This window comes from Patiria miniata, unplaced genomic scaffold, assembly GCF_015706575.1.
Source record: "Patiria miniata isolate m_02_andy unplaced genomic scaffold, ASM1570657v1 HiC_scaffold_5, whole genome shotgun sequence".
Lineage (NCBI taxonomy): Eukaryota > Metazoa > Echinodermata > Asteroidea > Valvatida > Asterinidae > Patiria > Patiria miniata.
Window position 1 is genome coordinate 8,870,095 of NW_024037072.1, and position 13,111 is coordinate 8,883,205.

At 38.9% G+C, this 13,111-nt stretch overlaps 1 protein-coding gene across 1 annotated transcript in view; it reads right to left on the reverse strand.

Annotated features, from left to right (window-relative positions):
* Positions 1-13,111, reverse strand: part of LOC119740529 (spondin-1-like) — a 41,503-nt gene that overhangs the window by 14,780 nt on the left and 13,612 nt on the right. Inside the window, exons 2-3 of the mRNA XM_038215869.1 lie at positions 9,149-9,243; positions 82-224 (exon numbers count right to left, since the gene is read on the reverse strand). Coding sequence (XP_038071797.1) covers positions 82-224; positions 9,149-9,243 — 238 coding nt within the window. The remainder of the gene's footprint in view (positions 1-81; positions 225-9,148; positions 9,244-13,111) is intronic.

Consider the following 13,111-nt stretch of genomic DNA (forward strand, 5'->3'; position numbering starts at 1 on the left):
ACCCTGAATACGGTACTTGCCCCACTTCCCACACACTGATCTTCTACTGGTTATCATTAGGAAGAAGGATTAACGATTTACTTGAAGTTGACGCAGCCGGTGCCGGCCGGCGGTGCGATCCATCTGAATGTCACCGATGTCTTGGAGGCCTTGGATGTGTGGATGAGAAGCTCCGGACAATTGATGGTGTCGGGGGAAAACTGGGCCAGACGATCGTCAACAATCTGAAATGAGAAATCACAAGCAAATGACCAATTTTTTAATTTATCTACTGCATTTTCAATTATGTATGTGGGATCATATATACTTTTTGCGCATTTCAGAAGTTTAATTGCCCAAGAAACATATGATGATGAAATCAATCTTAAAGGTATATTTGTATATTTATACAACTTTACTTTTGCTCTGATTTTTAGAACTGGATGGATTTGGGGGTTAGTATTTTATAGCAAATATCAATTGTTACACTGTCCTGTTTAAAGTTTTGTTTTCATAGATGCTGGAAAAATCAAAGAAAAAAATGCTATTATTTTAGTCTGGTTCCCTGACCCTACTTCAGACGAAATGGGGCAATTTATAGGCGTCAGGGAATTGTCAGGTCAGGGAACCAGACTAGCTGACTTGCATCCATTCACGGATGTGTAACTGATTACAAACAACATGTGGTCTAACTTTTTTCCCGACAATGGTCGGCCACCGATCATTGGAAAATTGATACAGAAATTCCACTTTTCTTGAAAATGACAGCACACAAGGTGCCATGATTTCACAGGATGCTTGAGTCTATTATCAACTTACAGTCCAGGAAGGTATTTCATAATAGTTTGGTATTTTTGTTTTTTTGGTGTTTGCAAATGTTGTATTTATAAAACATTAATATCAGCAAAGAAAAGACAAAATGAAAAAAAAAAGTTCAAAAATTTGCTGAATCCCTTCAGTTGATTTTGGTATTCCATAAATTTTTACTTTTCATTATTACTTATTTTACTTTTCAAAAAAGAAATTAATGTAAATGTATGTGTACTGTGAATCAATGCTTTTCAATTTGAAGCTTATCATAAACAGCATTATGTAGGTATTCTGCAGTGGCCGACAGAACTAGCAACATAAAACTTAATGTACCGATGTACATACATGTACATGTACAGGTACGTGTAACTTTAAACAACCTTCGCTGTGCCAGATTGATTTGTTTTTCACCTGGACAGTATGCATTTAAATGGGACCGTAATCAATTTGTCAATACGTTTGTTTGCCTCATACAGGCTTAATTAAGATGAATGGCAAGGATCTGTGTTGTCTAAATGAGATTTAGTGATTACCATAATTCCCCTGATGAACAGGTTTTCTGTGCCAATTGTTTTCATAAACCGATCTTCATTTTTGACATGCTTATAATTTTAAAACACTCAAATGAATTCTATATATGTAAAAACCTCTAAACAAATGTAGATTGGTTTAGTTATCTATTACATGATTAATTTATTTTGTCGAAGTTATGTATTGTATTCAGAATATCTATAGCTTCATCAGTGGTTGGTTTATTCCTTTATCTATAAATTATAATTTATCTCAAATTGTTGGATTGTTCTGATACTTTGACACTGTCAATAAATCTTGATTCTGACTTTCATGGTATTCTATATTGTTTTTGTACATGAACATTTGTGCATGCACCAGTACCGGGTACATTTTTCACTGCACATTATGTTTGTACATGCCATACACAATATTTGTCATTACCAATTCTGCTTCTGAAGGTTTTTTAATCTTAAGTTCTTCATTCCAACTGTAATACATATTGGCAGTGCGTCTTTAAAAATCATCTGTGACTGTAGAATATGAAACAACTCAAATGATGAGATGTGTTCTTTTCTAGCAATTCTTCTTACAATTGTTTCTTTTGCTGACTGTTGTCTTCCTCTGTAAAACGAATGCCAAGCCAAGGAGGGAGAAATGAGAGAAATGAAAGGAATGGAATTGATTCCAATCGTTACTCCATTCCTCGGCCGGTTCCATGGTAGGGGGTGCCGGTCATGCGATACACAGGCTCAATAGTCTAAAACAAATGTCAAGTGGCTGAGGTGTCGCGCAAGTGTGTGAAATGTTACACCACTTGCTACCAAGAAGTATGCAGGCCACACATGTACAGTACATCTACTAGGTATGTACAGAGAACCAACAGGACCGTATACAACATTGGCAAACATAAAAAAACATAACTACCAAATTATTATCAAATATCTTACTTGACTGTAAGTGAATAATAGTATCAAGTATCCTGTGAAATCATGGCACCTGGTGTGCTGTCTTTTTCAACATAAGTAGAAATTTTGCATCAATTTTCATTTGTACTTGGTTTGTAATTGGGCAAATTAGTGAATGGGTGTAAACGTTGACACTGAATTGACTATGACAAACATGTATTGATTCTGAACAAATGATCAGCATGGCACCGAGTGCAGTGGTCATTTGTGATCAATATCATCAAGGAGAACAAATAGCACAAGCACACAAGTTTTGTTTTTGAGTGAAACAGAGTCACAGTGTTTTTTCCCTAGTACAAACAGTTAAGCAATAGATTGAACAAAACTTAATGTTTCTGAGCCATGAGTATTGGGGGGTAAGTGCTAGTGAAAAAGGGCATTTGAATGGAAAAGGGCAGTCTTTACAAAATATTGGGGGGGGGGGGAGGTAAATACCCCCTTTCCTCCCCCTGGCTACACCTATGACATAGGAGAAAATTACTTTTGCAATATTTAGGCCTATTACAGCTAATGTGTCTGCATATCACATTAAAGCCCCAACAAAACTCGACTGCAACCTTATGAATAAGGCAAATCCGATAATGAAGTTTCAGCAAAAATTGTGTGTACATTTTTTTGTATGCACTATTTTAAAAAATTACAAACCTGTGCTGCACAAACATAGCATAGGCCTACAGTAGGTGTTCCTTGCTCTATGGTGTTACCATGTACATGTACATGTGAAAGTTGATGGCCTTAATTTTGACTATTTCTCAAGAAAACAAGGAATTAGGTCTTTTTTAACTCAGCCTTTTTGAAAATTGGTGTTTCACTAAGTTAAATTTCTGGGGGGGGGGGGGCAATCTGGGGGTGCACACATTTTTCAAGGGGTTGGGGGGGCACAGAAGGCAACTGATATACGGTTTTAGTGCAATTCAACCCCCCCCCCCCCCCAATAGTTGCGGCACTGCTTCAACCATGCAGTGTACTCATTACTGTACTCAAACACGTACTGTACTGTACCTCAAACAGTGAGATTCAATTTCCAAGTAAACATTTCTGATGGCAATTGAGATTGCAACAATTGACCTCTACAGAAAAAAAAATCTGTAGTGTATGCCCAACACAATTCAAGATTCAATTTCCAAGTACGTAGCCTATACAAGAATATGTAAATGCTCTGTTCCTGATGGCAAAAGAGATTGCAACAATTAAGGTCCCCCCTCTCTTAATGTCTGTCCCCCCAGACCATGCAGCCTTTCTATTATTATTTGCGTTGGCAGAGGGCTTTTCAGCTCTGTGGTGTTTGGATGGGGGAAACCCAAGTTAAAACGTGCATTAGTAAAACAAACATTGTTGTGTGCATGTTAAACCCTGGAGGTACGGGTACAATGGTTAAACTTACAGTGAGTAATGACTGGAGGGTATTCCTATATTGGAATCGTGGAGAAAGGCAAGAGTGATTGATGCATCAAGAAGATCAAGACACAATGCACATAACCATTGGACGTGTACAGCACATCTAACCCTAACTCCACAGGCATTTTTGCTAGGATGCAACCTCAATCCTGCAAATCATCCTCCAACTTCCATGTCAAAATTTCACACAGCCTCAATCCTGCAAAATCCTCTGTTATTTTTGGAGTGTGGTCCTTGGAGGGGCAACCACTGCCTCAATCCTGCAAAATCTTCCAGCAATCACTGCCAATATGTTGAGGCAGAGCAAGTGACATCCTGGAGCTGTGCAGAGGATTTTTAAAGTATAATTGAGGCCTACATTTATGCATGGCTGAGCATAAACAACACGTGATCCGGCCCAAGACCCTGACAAAGTGCATCCTCCAAAAAATCAGCAACACCTTTTTGCCATACATATACATGTAGCCTCAATCCTGCAAAATCCTCCATTTTGCAAAGAGGACTTTGGAGGATTTGGGAAGGTTAGGGTTGAGGCCAAGTAAAAAACTTTTTCTCGTCCCCACCCGCTTCCTTTTTCGTGTCCTGTGGTGCATATTGCATGATGTGGCGCAGTGCATATTGCGCGATGTGTTTAGTGTTTACCGGCGGTTTAAACCATCCACGTGACAGGCTCTCGACCAATAGGAATGGGTAAACTGTCTCAGGTATTTATGAACACAGGATAAAAATCACATCACAGATGTTAAATTCTTCATTTTCTCAAGACCGCTCACATTTTTACAAGAATCTAATCCAAAAAGATGCTTTTCAGATGATCAAATATTGGGTACGTTAGGCATTAGCCCTATTTTGCGTTGCTGACCTTATCCTTGACACAGCCTATAATTCAGTCTATAATATAAACTGACATCACAATTCAGTCTGTAGTGTAACTGACATCACACACACACATAACACCCTATCCCTCGTTATCTGTTCATCCTGATCTTCCCGAGCATCAGTCAAATGATAAACTGCATCACGATGTTTGTTATTCTTGGCACTGAGGTCCAATGCATCAAGGACGGTTGCCCTAAACCAATAACGAAACTAATTGCCCTTACAATGATAACACTACCTTCACCAACACGTCTTTTTTCTTTTCTTAAAGGCCTTAAATACTCGGCATGAATGCAAGCGCAGTGTAAATTTGTGACGTCGTGGCAAGAGCAATTATTCCCTGCTGCAAAATTCACAAAAGTGAAAACATTTCAACATCAGCAAATTTTATTTTAGCAGCAAATGCTTCATGACGTCAAATCTGACTTGTATTCGTAATCGTGTGAAGTAATAACAAGCCTTAATTCCAAAGAACTCTCTGAATGTTCCTAGTGTGCCGAGGTTACTATACACCACAAAATTATTTTCAAAAAGCACAAATTTTGTTATTCTTCGGTTTCTGGGCAATGAGGGCCCGTCCCAATTCATATCCAGGATGAGTCCCAAAACAAGCTGCAGGGTAGAATCATTCACTCTTAGTTGGGGAGGAATATAGGGTTCCCATGCACCCCCTGGATATATTTTTCTAACCTACTTTTTTTGCAATCCTCAAGGTGTCTAGTGAACGAATTTTGATGTTCCCAAGATCAAATATTGTCCCATGGGGTTCATTTGGCAGCCATCTTGGTGGCCATCTTGGATTTTGACGAAAATCAGTTATTTGACATAACTTTTGAACCAGGCATCATATTTGTCCGGAAGACGCTCTGTATTTATCCGGGACACGTTACGGAAATTTTTAATTGGCAACTGCTTGACTCACCAATACTGATACATGTAACTTCCTTGTGGGAAAAATGTGGGGAAGTTGTTTAGGATCCTGCAACTTATACCCGATACAAGGTCCCCAATTTGTCCAGAACTCGTCCCCAGATATGAATTGAGAAGGGCCCTTGGTTTTAACTTCACTCCTGAAAACTGGACAGACAACTGTACAGTATTCAGTCAAGGGAAAAAAATGTGTACAGTCTATCCTCTGTATCCTCATTCTCATCGTGTGTGATATTTTGAAGGCCTTATCCTAAAACAAAAAGAGTCACTCCTTTTAAAATTAGGTCGTAAGGAGACAAGAAATCACCATTTAAAACATTTGTGAGTTGTTACTGGGTTGTTAAAAAAAAAGAAGAAGAATGAAACAAACAATAAGGTCTCAGATTGATGGTGTCCCAAAAGGTTTGAAATCTGGTCGTCCTATATAGGCCTTTTCACACTAGAACCTTTCAACCCGGGTTGAACTCAATCCAAGGCAAACCTGCAGTGCTGCCCCGGGTTGAGTTTTTGATTTTTCAACCCTGCGTTCTGTGTTGGTTCACACTTGTTTCGTCCAAACCAATCTTATTTCGCTCAGTTACTATACTGTGAGGAATCCTGGCGAGCGTTTCGACCCGGGTTAAAAATATCAACCCTGGTCTGTAGCAGGGTTGAGTTCAACCCGGGGTGAAATGACACAGGGTTGGCTCAGGGTTGAACATTTTCATGTGTGAAACGCGGCATGTTTTCAACCCTGCTTCAAACCCTGCGCCAACCCCGACATTTTTCTAGTGTGAAAAGGCCTCTAGATAACAAACTATTTGGTTTAAAAATAGTTTATCTTAAACTCTTGACACCTTGGCCTACATTTACACAATGCTATTCCCAACAAGGGAAGTCAACCATTTGCAGGAAGTTCCTGTCCATCTGGATTGCTCTTTTAAAAGAGCAATTGCACTGTCGAGGTCAGAATTCATACAAGTACTGTCTTGGAAGCAGTAAATTGCATTTCATACATATGAAATTGTTAAAAGATTGTGTAGCATACCAAGTATTTTTTTTAAATGATGAAATTCCGTATGATGCCTCAGTGCACACCAAAACAGAAACTCACTGAAAAGAAGAATTGATTGATCTATTTATTTAACTTTAAAGTGCATTTGAACACAAATGTTTGTAAAATTTACATTTTCTATGGACTCCGTGCAGTGATCACACACAAACTTTTATAAGGATGTACATGTATAGGCGGACTCTATATTATCATGCAACTCTATGATAACGGCAGTCCTCTTTTTGCGTTGCCAATACTCCTCCGAGAGGCAATATTCATCCAATGCATCGGTAAGGACCTTCTGCTGAGATGTATTAAAAAGAAGACTAAAAAAAGGTAGAGACTTTGAGTACTTTTCATGATTTTTAATAAAACTTCACGTTTTCCTTAACTCACAAATTTTTCCTCACCATGTCTGCCAAAAGGTACCACAAATCTTTAATGGTGCTCTATCCATGGAAGGTCCATGGTTCCCATTCCACAGCTGCAAAGGTTAAATGACATCAAAAAACGATATTTCCACTGCGAAATCGTAAAAACTTGTATGGAATCCAAGTAAGCACTAGCACACACGTTCAATAAACGGTGCACCGTATATAGTGCATGTGTGTCCCCAATCATCAATCAGTACATGTACACTTGTCTCGGTGAATTTTTCCCCCTTTCGGGAGCTGGGATGTTAAGAAATCATAATGCAGGCCTAATCGTCTTAAATCAACTTGGAACTTTATTGGGCCAAAAAAAGAGTCTTCGGTTTCTGGTATACGTGCGCGTCGCTGTAGCCATGCGCGTCGGCAAAATTAAAAGTTTTTTTTTTCAATGTAAGATGATGTCTCAAGACCGCCAAACTCACTGGTTTGACTGGAATCCTGCTGCTGCACAATTTCAACATGTTTTTAGATGGGGTTACGATCGAGTATACATGTAAGCTTCATGTGGCCTCTCTGGTAATTGAACGTCTGTAAGCCAGACTGAGTGAGCGATGGTCATGTATCTGTAACCTGTAAACGCTTATTAATTATAATTAGCACAATATGCAAGGCAGCAAACTTTAGACCAGCCTGGCAGCTCATGCACAAACAGCCTGATGTCGAAGTCGCTGTAGTGTATGGTCCGACGCTACCGTTTTCTCTGATTTTTGTCTTGACTATCCAAATTTCCCGAAGAATGTTCGTGTCGGTCGAGATCGTAAGTGGGTGTAGAATTCTCAAGCCTTATGGCCTTAGTGAGGTCACCTCAAGCTCCATCCTGAAGGAGATTTTTGAGAGTTTTAAGGCGATCGAAGTGTCATCTGCAACATCAGCCGACATTTGAAGAAAAAAAAGTTGGGGAAAAAAAAAAAAAAAAAAACTCGTCGCCGCACCACTTTTGGGGCAATTAAGCTCCATACCAGAACCCGGCAACTTTTTTTTTTTTTTTGCCTTAGGCAATTCACAGACTTTCTTCAGGGGATGTGTAGGTCCAACATCAACTACATGTATGAATAAAAAAGTTCAGGTTGTCGAAGAAACCACTTCCCACCTACTGCGATTATAGAGAGTCTACCTCCGCTCGCATGTCTATTTGCACATTTATCGTACAGGAAATAAATCGAACCACTGCCGGATTTTTTTTATATCAACGTGAAAAGCAAGAGTTAAACAACACAAAAGACGGGACAAATCAGGAAGGTTAGTGAGCAGTCTCAATTCTGATCGGGAAACGTGATAAGTACCGCGATAACACAGTGTCCCGTCCTGCATGCATTACAAAATGTACATTAAATACATGTATTCAATGTACATGCTAGAACAATTAAACCTCAACCAGGTCCATGTGCTGGTAAGTGTATGTGTTGTAATCGCGTCCCACTGGCAGTAAAAAAAACACTTTGTCGAAGATCCTTGAAACGGGAGACTGCCTCATCAAGGCAATTAATAAGAACATCGCAGCGATTGCAGTTGGTACATGCAGGAGTAGCTGCATGCATGTATGTATCTCAAGACAAGTGACACACGCCGAAGACACTTCACAACAACTGGGGAACAGGATCCCCGGTCTTGATGAATTATTGATGCAGATCATGCCATTAAGAATGTGATCCACAAAGCTGGGGCTTACATCATCGGCAAATTCCCTTCATCATCAAATGTCACTGACAGGAGGTTTTAAGGGATTGATCGTTATGTATTCATTGGAATCCCATACAGTATAATGTGTTTACGAGAAACTATGCTCTTGCTGGAATTACAGAGTTTGGCTTTTGTTTTGCTTTTATTTCAAGATGAATTTTGCATGAGCAGCCAGCGTATTGGATTTATGTACTTGTTTAGCATGCATAAAAAGGTGAAATTCCCACGACGACTCACATGGCTCATATACTTGTTTGAATAATGAAATGTTACCATGTTGCAGAGTACACAAATTCACTTTCATGTATGATCTGGACCCAATTATTGACACATTACATAATAGTTCCCAGCCACTTTTTCTAAAGGCACCTTTTTCAATTTCCCCTATCCTGAATAAAAAAAAAAAATCCTGGCGAGACTGCTGTCTCTAACTAAATGTAAAGCCATCCTATTTTAAATTTTAGATCTCTAATGAGAGGAGCAAAAGAAAATCTGCCACTCTGGAATTCTTAAATGCTTGAAGGCCTTACCTCAAAATGCCCCGCTGATGTGGCATCGTCTTCAACCAGTAAACACGCAAAGGTGAACTCACGGAAGGAGACGGGTGGGGTACTGCTCAGCGTCACTGAAACACAACAGTGAAAACAAGGGATTAACCCTGAACTCTCTTAGCTCTCTGGCCTTGAGGCAGCCCGAGTCCTCCGATATCCTCCAACGGCAAAGAGTTCAAAACTCTTAAAGCCCGAGTCCATCATTTGCAGCTATCCAAAAAGTAACCGGCGTAATTATTGTTGAAAAACATACTGGTTGAAAGATGGTGAGGGGACTAAACTCCCTGTGAAATTATCCTTTCTGGCAAGCTCTCATTTTGAAGAAATCAACAAAAGAAGGCATTTCCAACGGTGCTTCTTAAGAAGCACCGTAGGAAAATTTTAATTAGTTGTTCGTTTTGTTATTCGGCGAAGCGCGTGCAAGCATTGGCACGACGCACGAGGTTGCTATAATTCGTTGGATCAGTGCGCAACATCGCGTAAAGCTGCAATTCAAAACAATTCGAAACATGATTTAGCAACTTTTGATTTGAAATTGAGATCCTAGAATGCTGTTTTTCTCGGAATATGAAGCTGAAGCTGAGCTGAAACTTCATCAAGTAAGTTGTTCAGTATCCTTCATTAGATTTTGAACACTTTTGTTGCTTCAAACGAACAAAATGCACTAATTACAAATGATGGACTATAGCTTTAAGCACCTGGCTGAATCCTTCAAAATCATCCACTTTTTGTCACTGGAGGCCCCTGCGTGGATCCTTGGAAATCCTGCACTGGGTAATTAGCTGGCATGTTAATACATAATTGGATTTCAATGCTCTCATGAGTTCACCTGTGTAATTGATTGAAATCCTCCATTGGTATCCTGTATTGTGGATTGGCAATGCCAAGGCCCTAACTGGAGTAAAGAGGCTGTACTGGGTGAGTAAAAAAAAAAGGAAACCCAAATGTCACAACTGTTTTTTTTATGAAGATCTGCATGTAGCACTTTCAAAATCCCAATCAAAAGCCCAATTAATAAGCTTTCGTTTAGTACAAGAATCATTCAAATCACTCATGTACTTTTCCCAAGTTACGGAATTTTAAACACAAACACCGTTTTGAACTTCTGTCCACGGAACACAAACAGGGTAAGTGTTCTTTCAGCAAAATGAAAACAAATTCACATACACCCCTATGTGAATTGTTTTCATTTTGCTGAAAGAACACTTAGGCCTAAATGTACCTTTTTGGTGATCCGTGGACAAAACTTTAAGACGGCGTTTGTGTTCAAAAGTCTGTAACTTGAAAAGTACATGAGTGATTTGAATGATTCTTGTACTAAAAGACAGCTTATTAATTGGGCTTTCGTATCCTAGATTTTTAAAGTGCTACATGCAGAACTTAATTAAATAATGTGTCCTGCCATTTGGGTTTCGTTTTTATTGACTCACCCAGTACAGTGTGCTGGATGCCTACCGAAGTATCTGTACATACGTACATAAGGCAATTAACATCCTGAATCCTCCAAAATCCTGTTTGGCCCCCATCCTGCAAAATCCTCCAGTGCTCAAACAATGAGCAATACGTGACATTTAAACAAATATTCATAAACTTTAATTTGTCATTAAACTGTTCATCTAAATAGTTGTCTGAATTTTAAATTCTAAAAAAGTTTTTAAAAAATAGTGTGGACCTCAAAAACCAAATTAACCTTAAAACATGTACATGTACAATTATATTTTGTGCAATGAAGGTGAATTTCTGATTTATAAATTTAAAAAAAAATTAAAATAGTGTTGGCCTAAATATATTTCAATGTGACAGCAGAATCAATATTCCCCTAGAGTAACTGCAAGCCTCAGTTTTGAACCGAATGCATAGAGAATACCACAGCATTAGCGGATCACATGTAAAGAGCCTGCAGATCCCACAGAGAATAAAGGCCTTTGACGACGGAATTTCTTTAAGCCAGCTTTTAAAATCTTCTTTTGATTTGCCAAAAAACAAGTCCGCTCGTCACACATCCTGAAGAAGACCATAACCCAAAGCCCCTGTGGAAATCAGAAAATACGATACGTGGGTGGAATACATTATTCGTTTGCCGGGAAAAAAGAAAAAAAGAAAGAAGTTTGGAGCTTGCCACTGCCTGTGTGGCGCACACTTAACTTGATAACAGCGATAGTTACTGCGTCGCGGGAGTTGGTTTCATTATTGTGCTCATGAACGGACCACCACAACACATTTGAGTCTCTGGTGAGTTTGGGCTTGTGAGCTTTGCCCGGCAGCTGAGTTGCGGTATTATTGAGCGCGGGCTCCGCGTACACCTGGGAGATGGTTCCAATCCGATTGTTCAAATATTCAGGAGGTAATTACACTGCCAACTTGGCTATTGATGATCAAAAGGTATTATTTATGGTCTTCCGTCGTGCTTGTCCGTGATGCTATTTTGGAAAGTTCATACTGTACACGTATAAAAATATGTTGTTGTTTTTTCATCAACAAAATGTGTTTTACGAATCAAAGAGAATGAAGGGATGGGTGTGTTTCTTATCATTTTCTCAAACACCACATTTGAAAATAGTTTAGTATTTTTTTTTTTTAAAGGATGACAGACACAAATCAAATTTTGCCAATCATTCATTTTACTATTTAATATCCACCAAAATCGATAACATTTTTGGTAAATCTTTGAAGGATTTATAGGCCAAATCCTTCATTCTTAATATCGATCATGTTGCCTTTTGAAGCATATCTAATTGCGTTATGAACCAGTTCGTTTTGATTGAACCATTGATTAGAGTTTGAAGTTATACCAATTTTGTTTTGCACATCTTATAATCTGTATTTTACTTGACCTTTTTTTTTTTATCTTTGTGTAAATCGTTTAATTCCGCCTGTGGGCTGTGACACTGATTTTATTCCTAATAGACCAGTTTCAATTCAATTCAATTCAATACAAATTGTACGTTCAGGTTTTTTAAAAATTTTGTTACTTTGTTCTTGGCAAGAAAGGTGAGAAAAAGCCTAGACCTAGAAAATTTGGTGTTTTGCTACAGCGTTCCCTATATTTTCTTCCAAATGCATGCATCTTGGATCATTCTCCACTTTGTTTTCCCTCTTCAGGATTTCTGTTTCTATTATTTTTTATTTATAGGCCTACTTATTTTATTTGCAAGTCAGATAGCCATGGGCACTTCCAAAGAATCATTACTCTCTCTCTCTCACTTTTGTACCAAAGAATTATAAGTTGTACGTACATGTAGAGTTATAAGGCATACGCATGAGTTATAATGCGTATGTACGGGTCATTATTTGTAAGGTGTACGTACGGGTTATAAGTCGTGCCTACAGGTTTTACTAAGTCGCACGGTTGAGTTAAGTGGACGTCGTAACTACACATTAAACTTAATGTAATTATCTCCAAAACAGCTAGTAGCTCGATAATATCAATAACATTACTTGACAAGAACAGTTAATTTAGATGAATGCTTTGGCTATTTTTTTTACTCTTTTAAACATCGCAACACACCAGTTTAACGATGTTTCTCCCAACAATTTAGCTAGTTTGCATTGGAGGCTGTGTTAACACGCACTGGCTGTTTTTATTACACAGGCACGGCTGACGGGTTAAAACGTCCAGCGTGCCTGGACTAGCCTCCCGCCTTCCGATGAGGTCTAAACACGCTTATCACTTGTGTTTTTTGTACACACACACATATTGTGAAGTCTGTGGAGGCGGACCGTGTGTTGATCTTGAACTGGCTGATGTGCACGGCCTATTGTACAACAATTTAAGCTCCGTTGCACACCCCAGAGCGTTGAAAAATATGAGGTTTCGGCAAGAAATATCGAACAAATACTGTTGAAGGACCCTTGCAAATCAGTATCTGTGGTGTTTGGCTGTAGGCCCTATATATATCAGAAGTTGGCTGCTATATTTTGCCTTTTTCGAAAATTGAAATT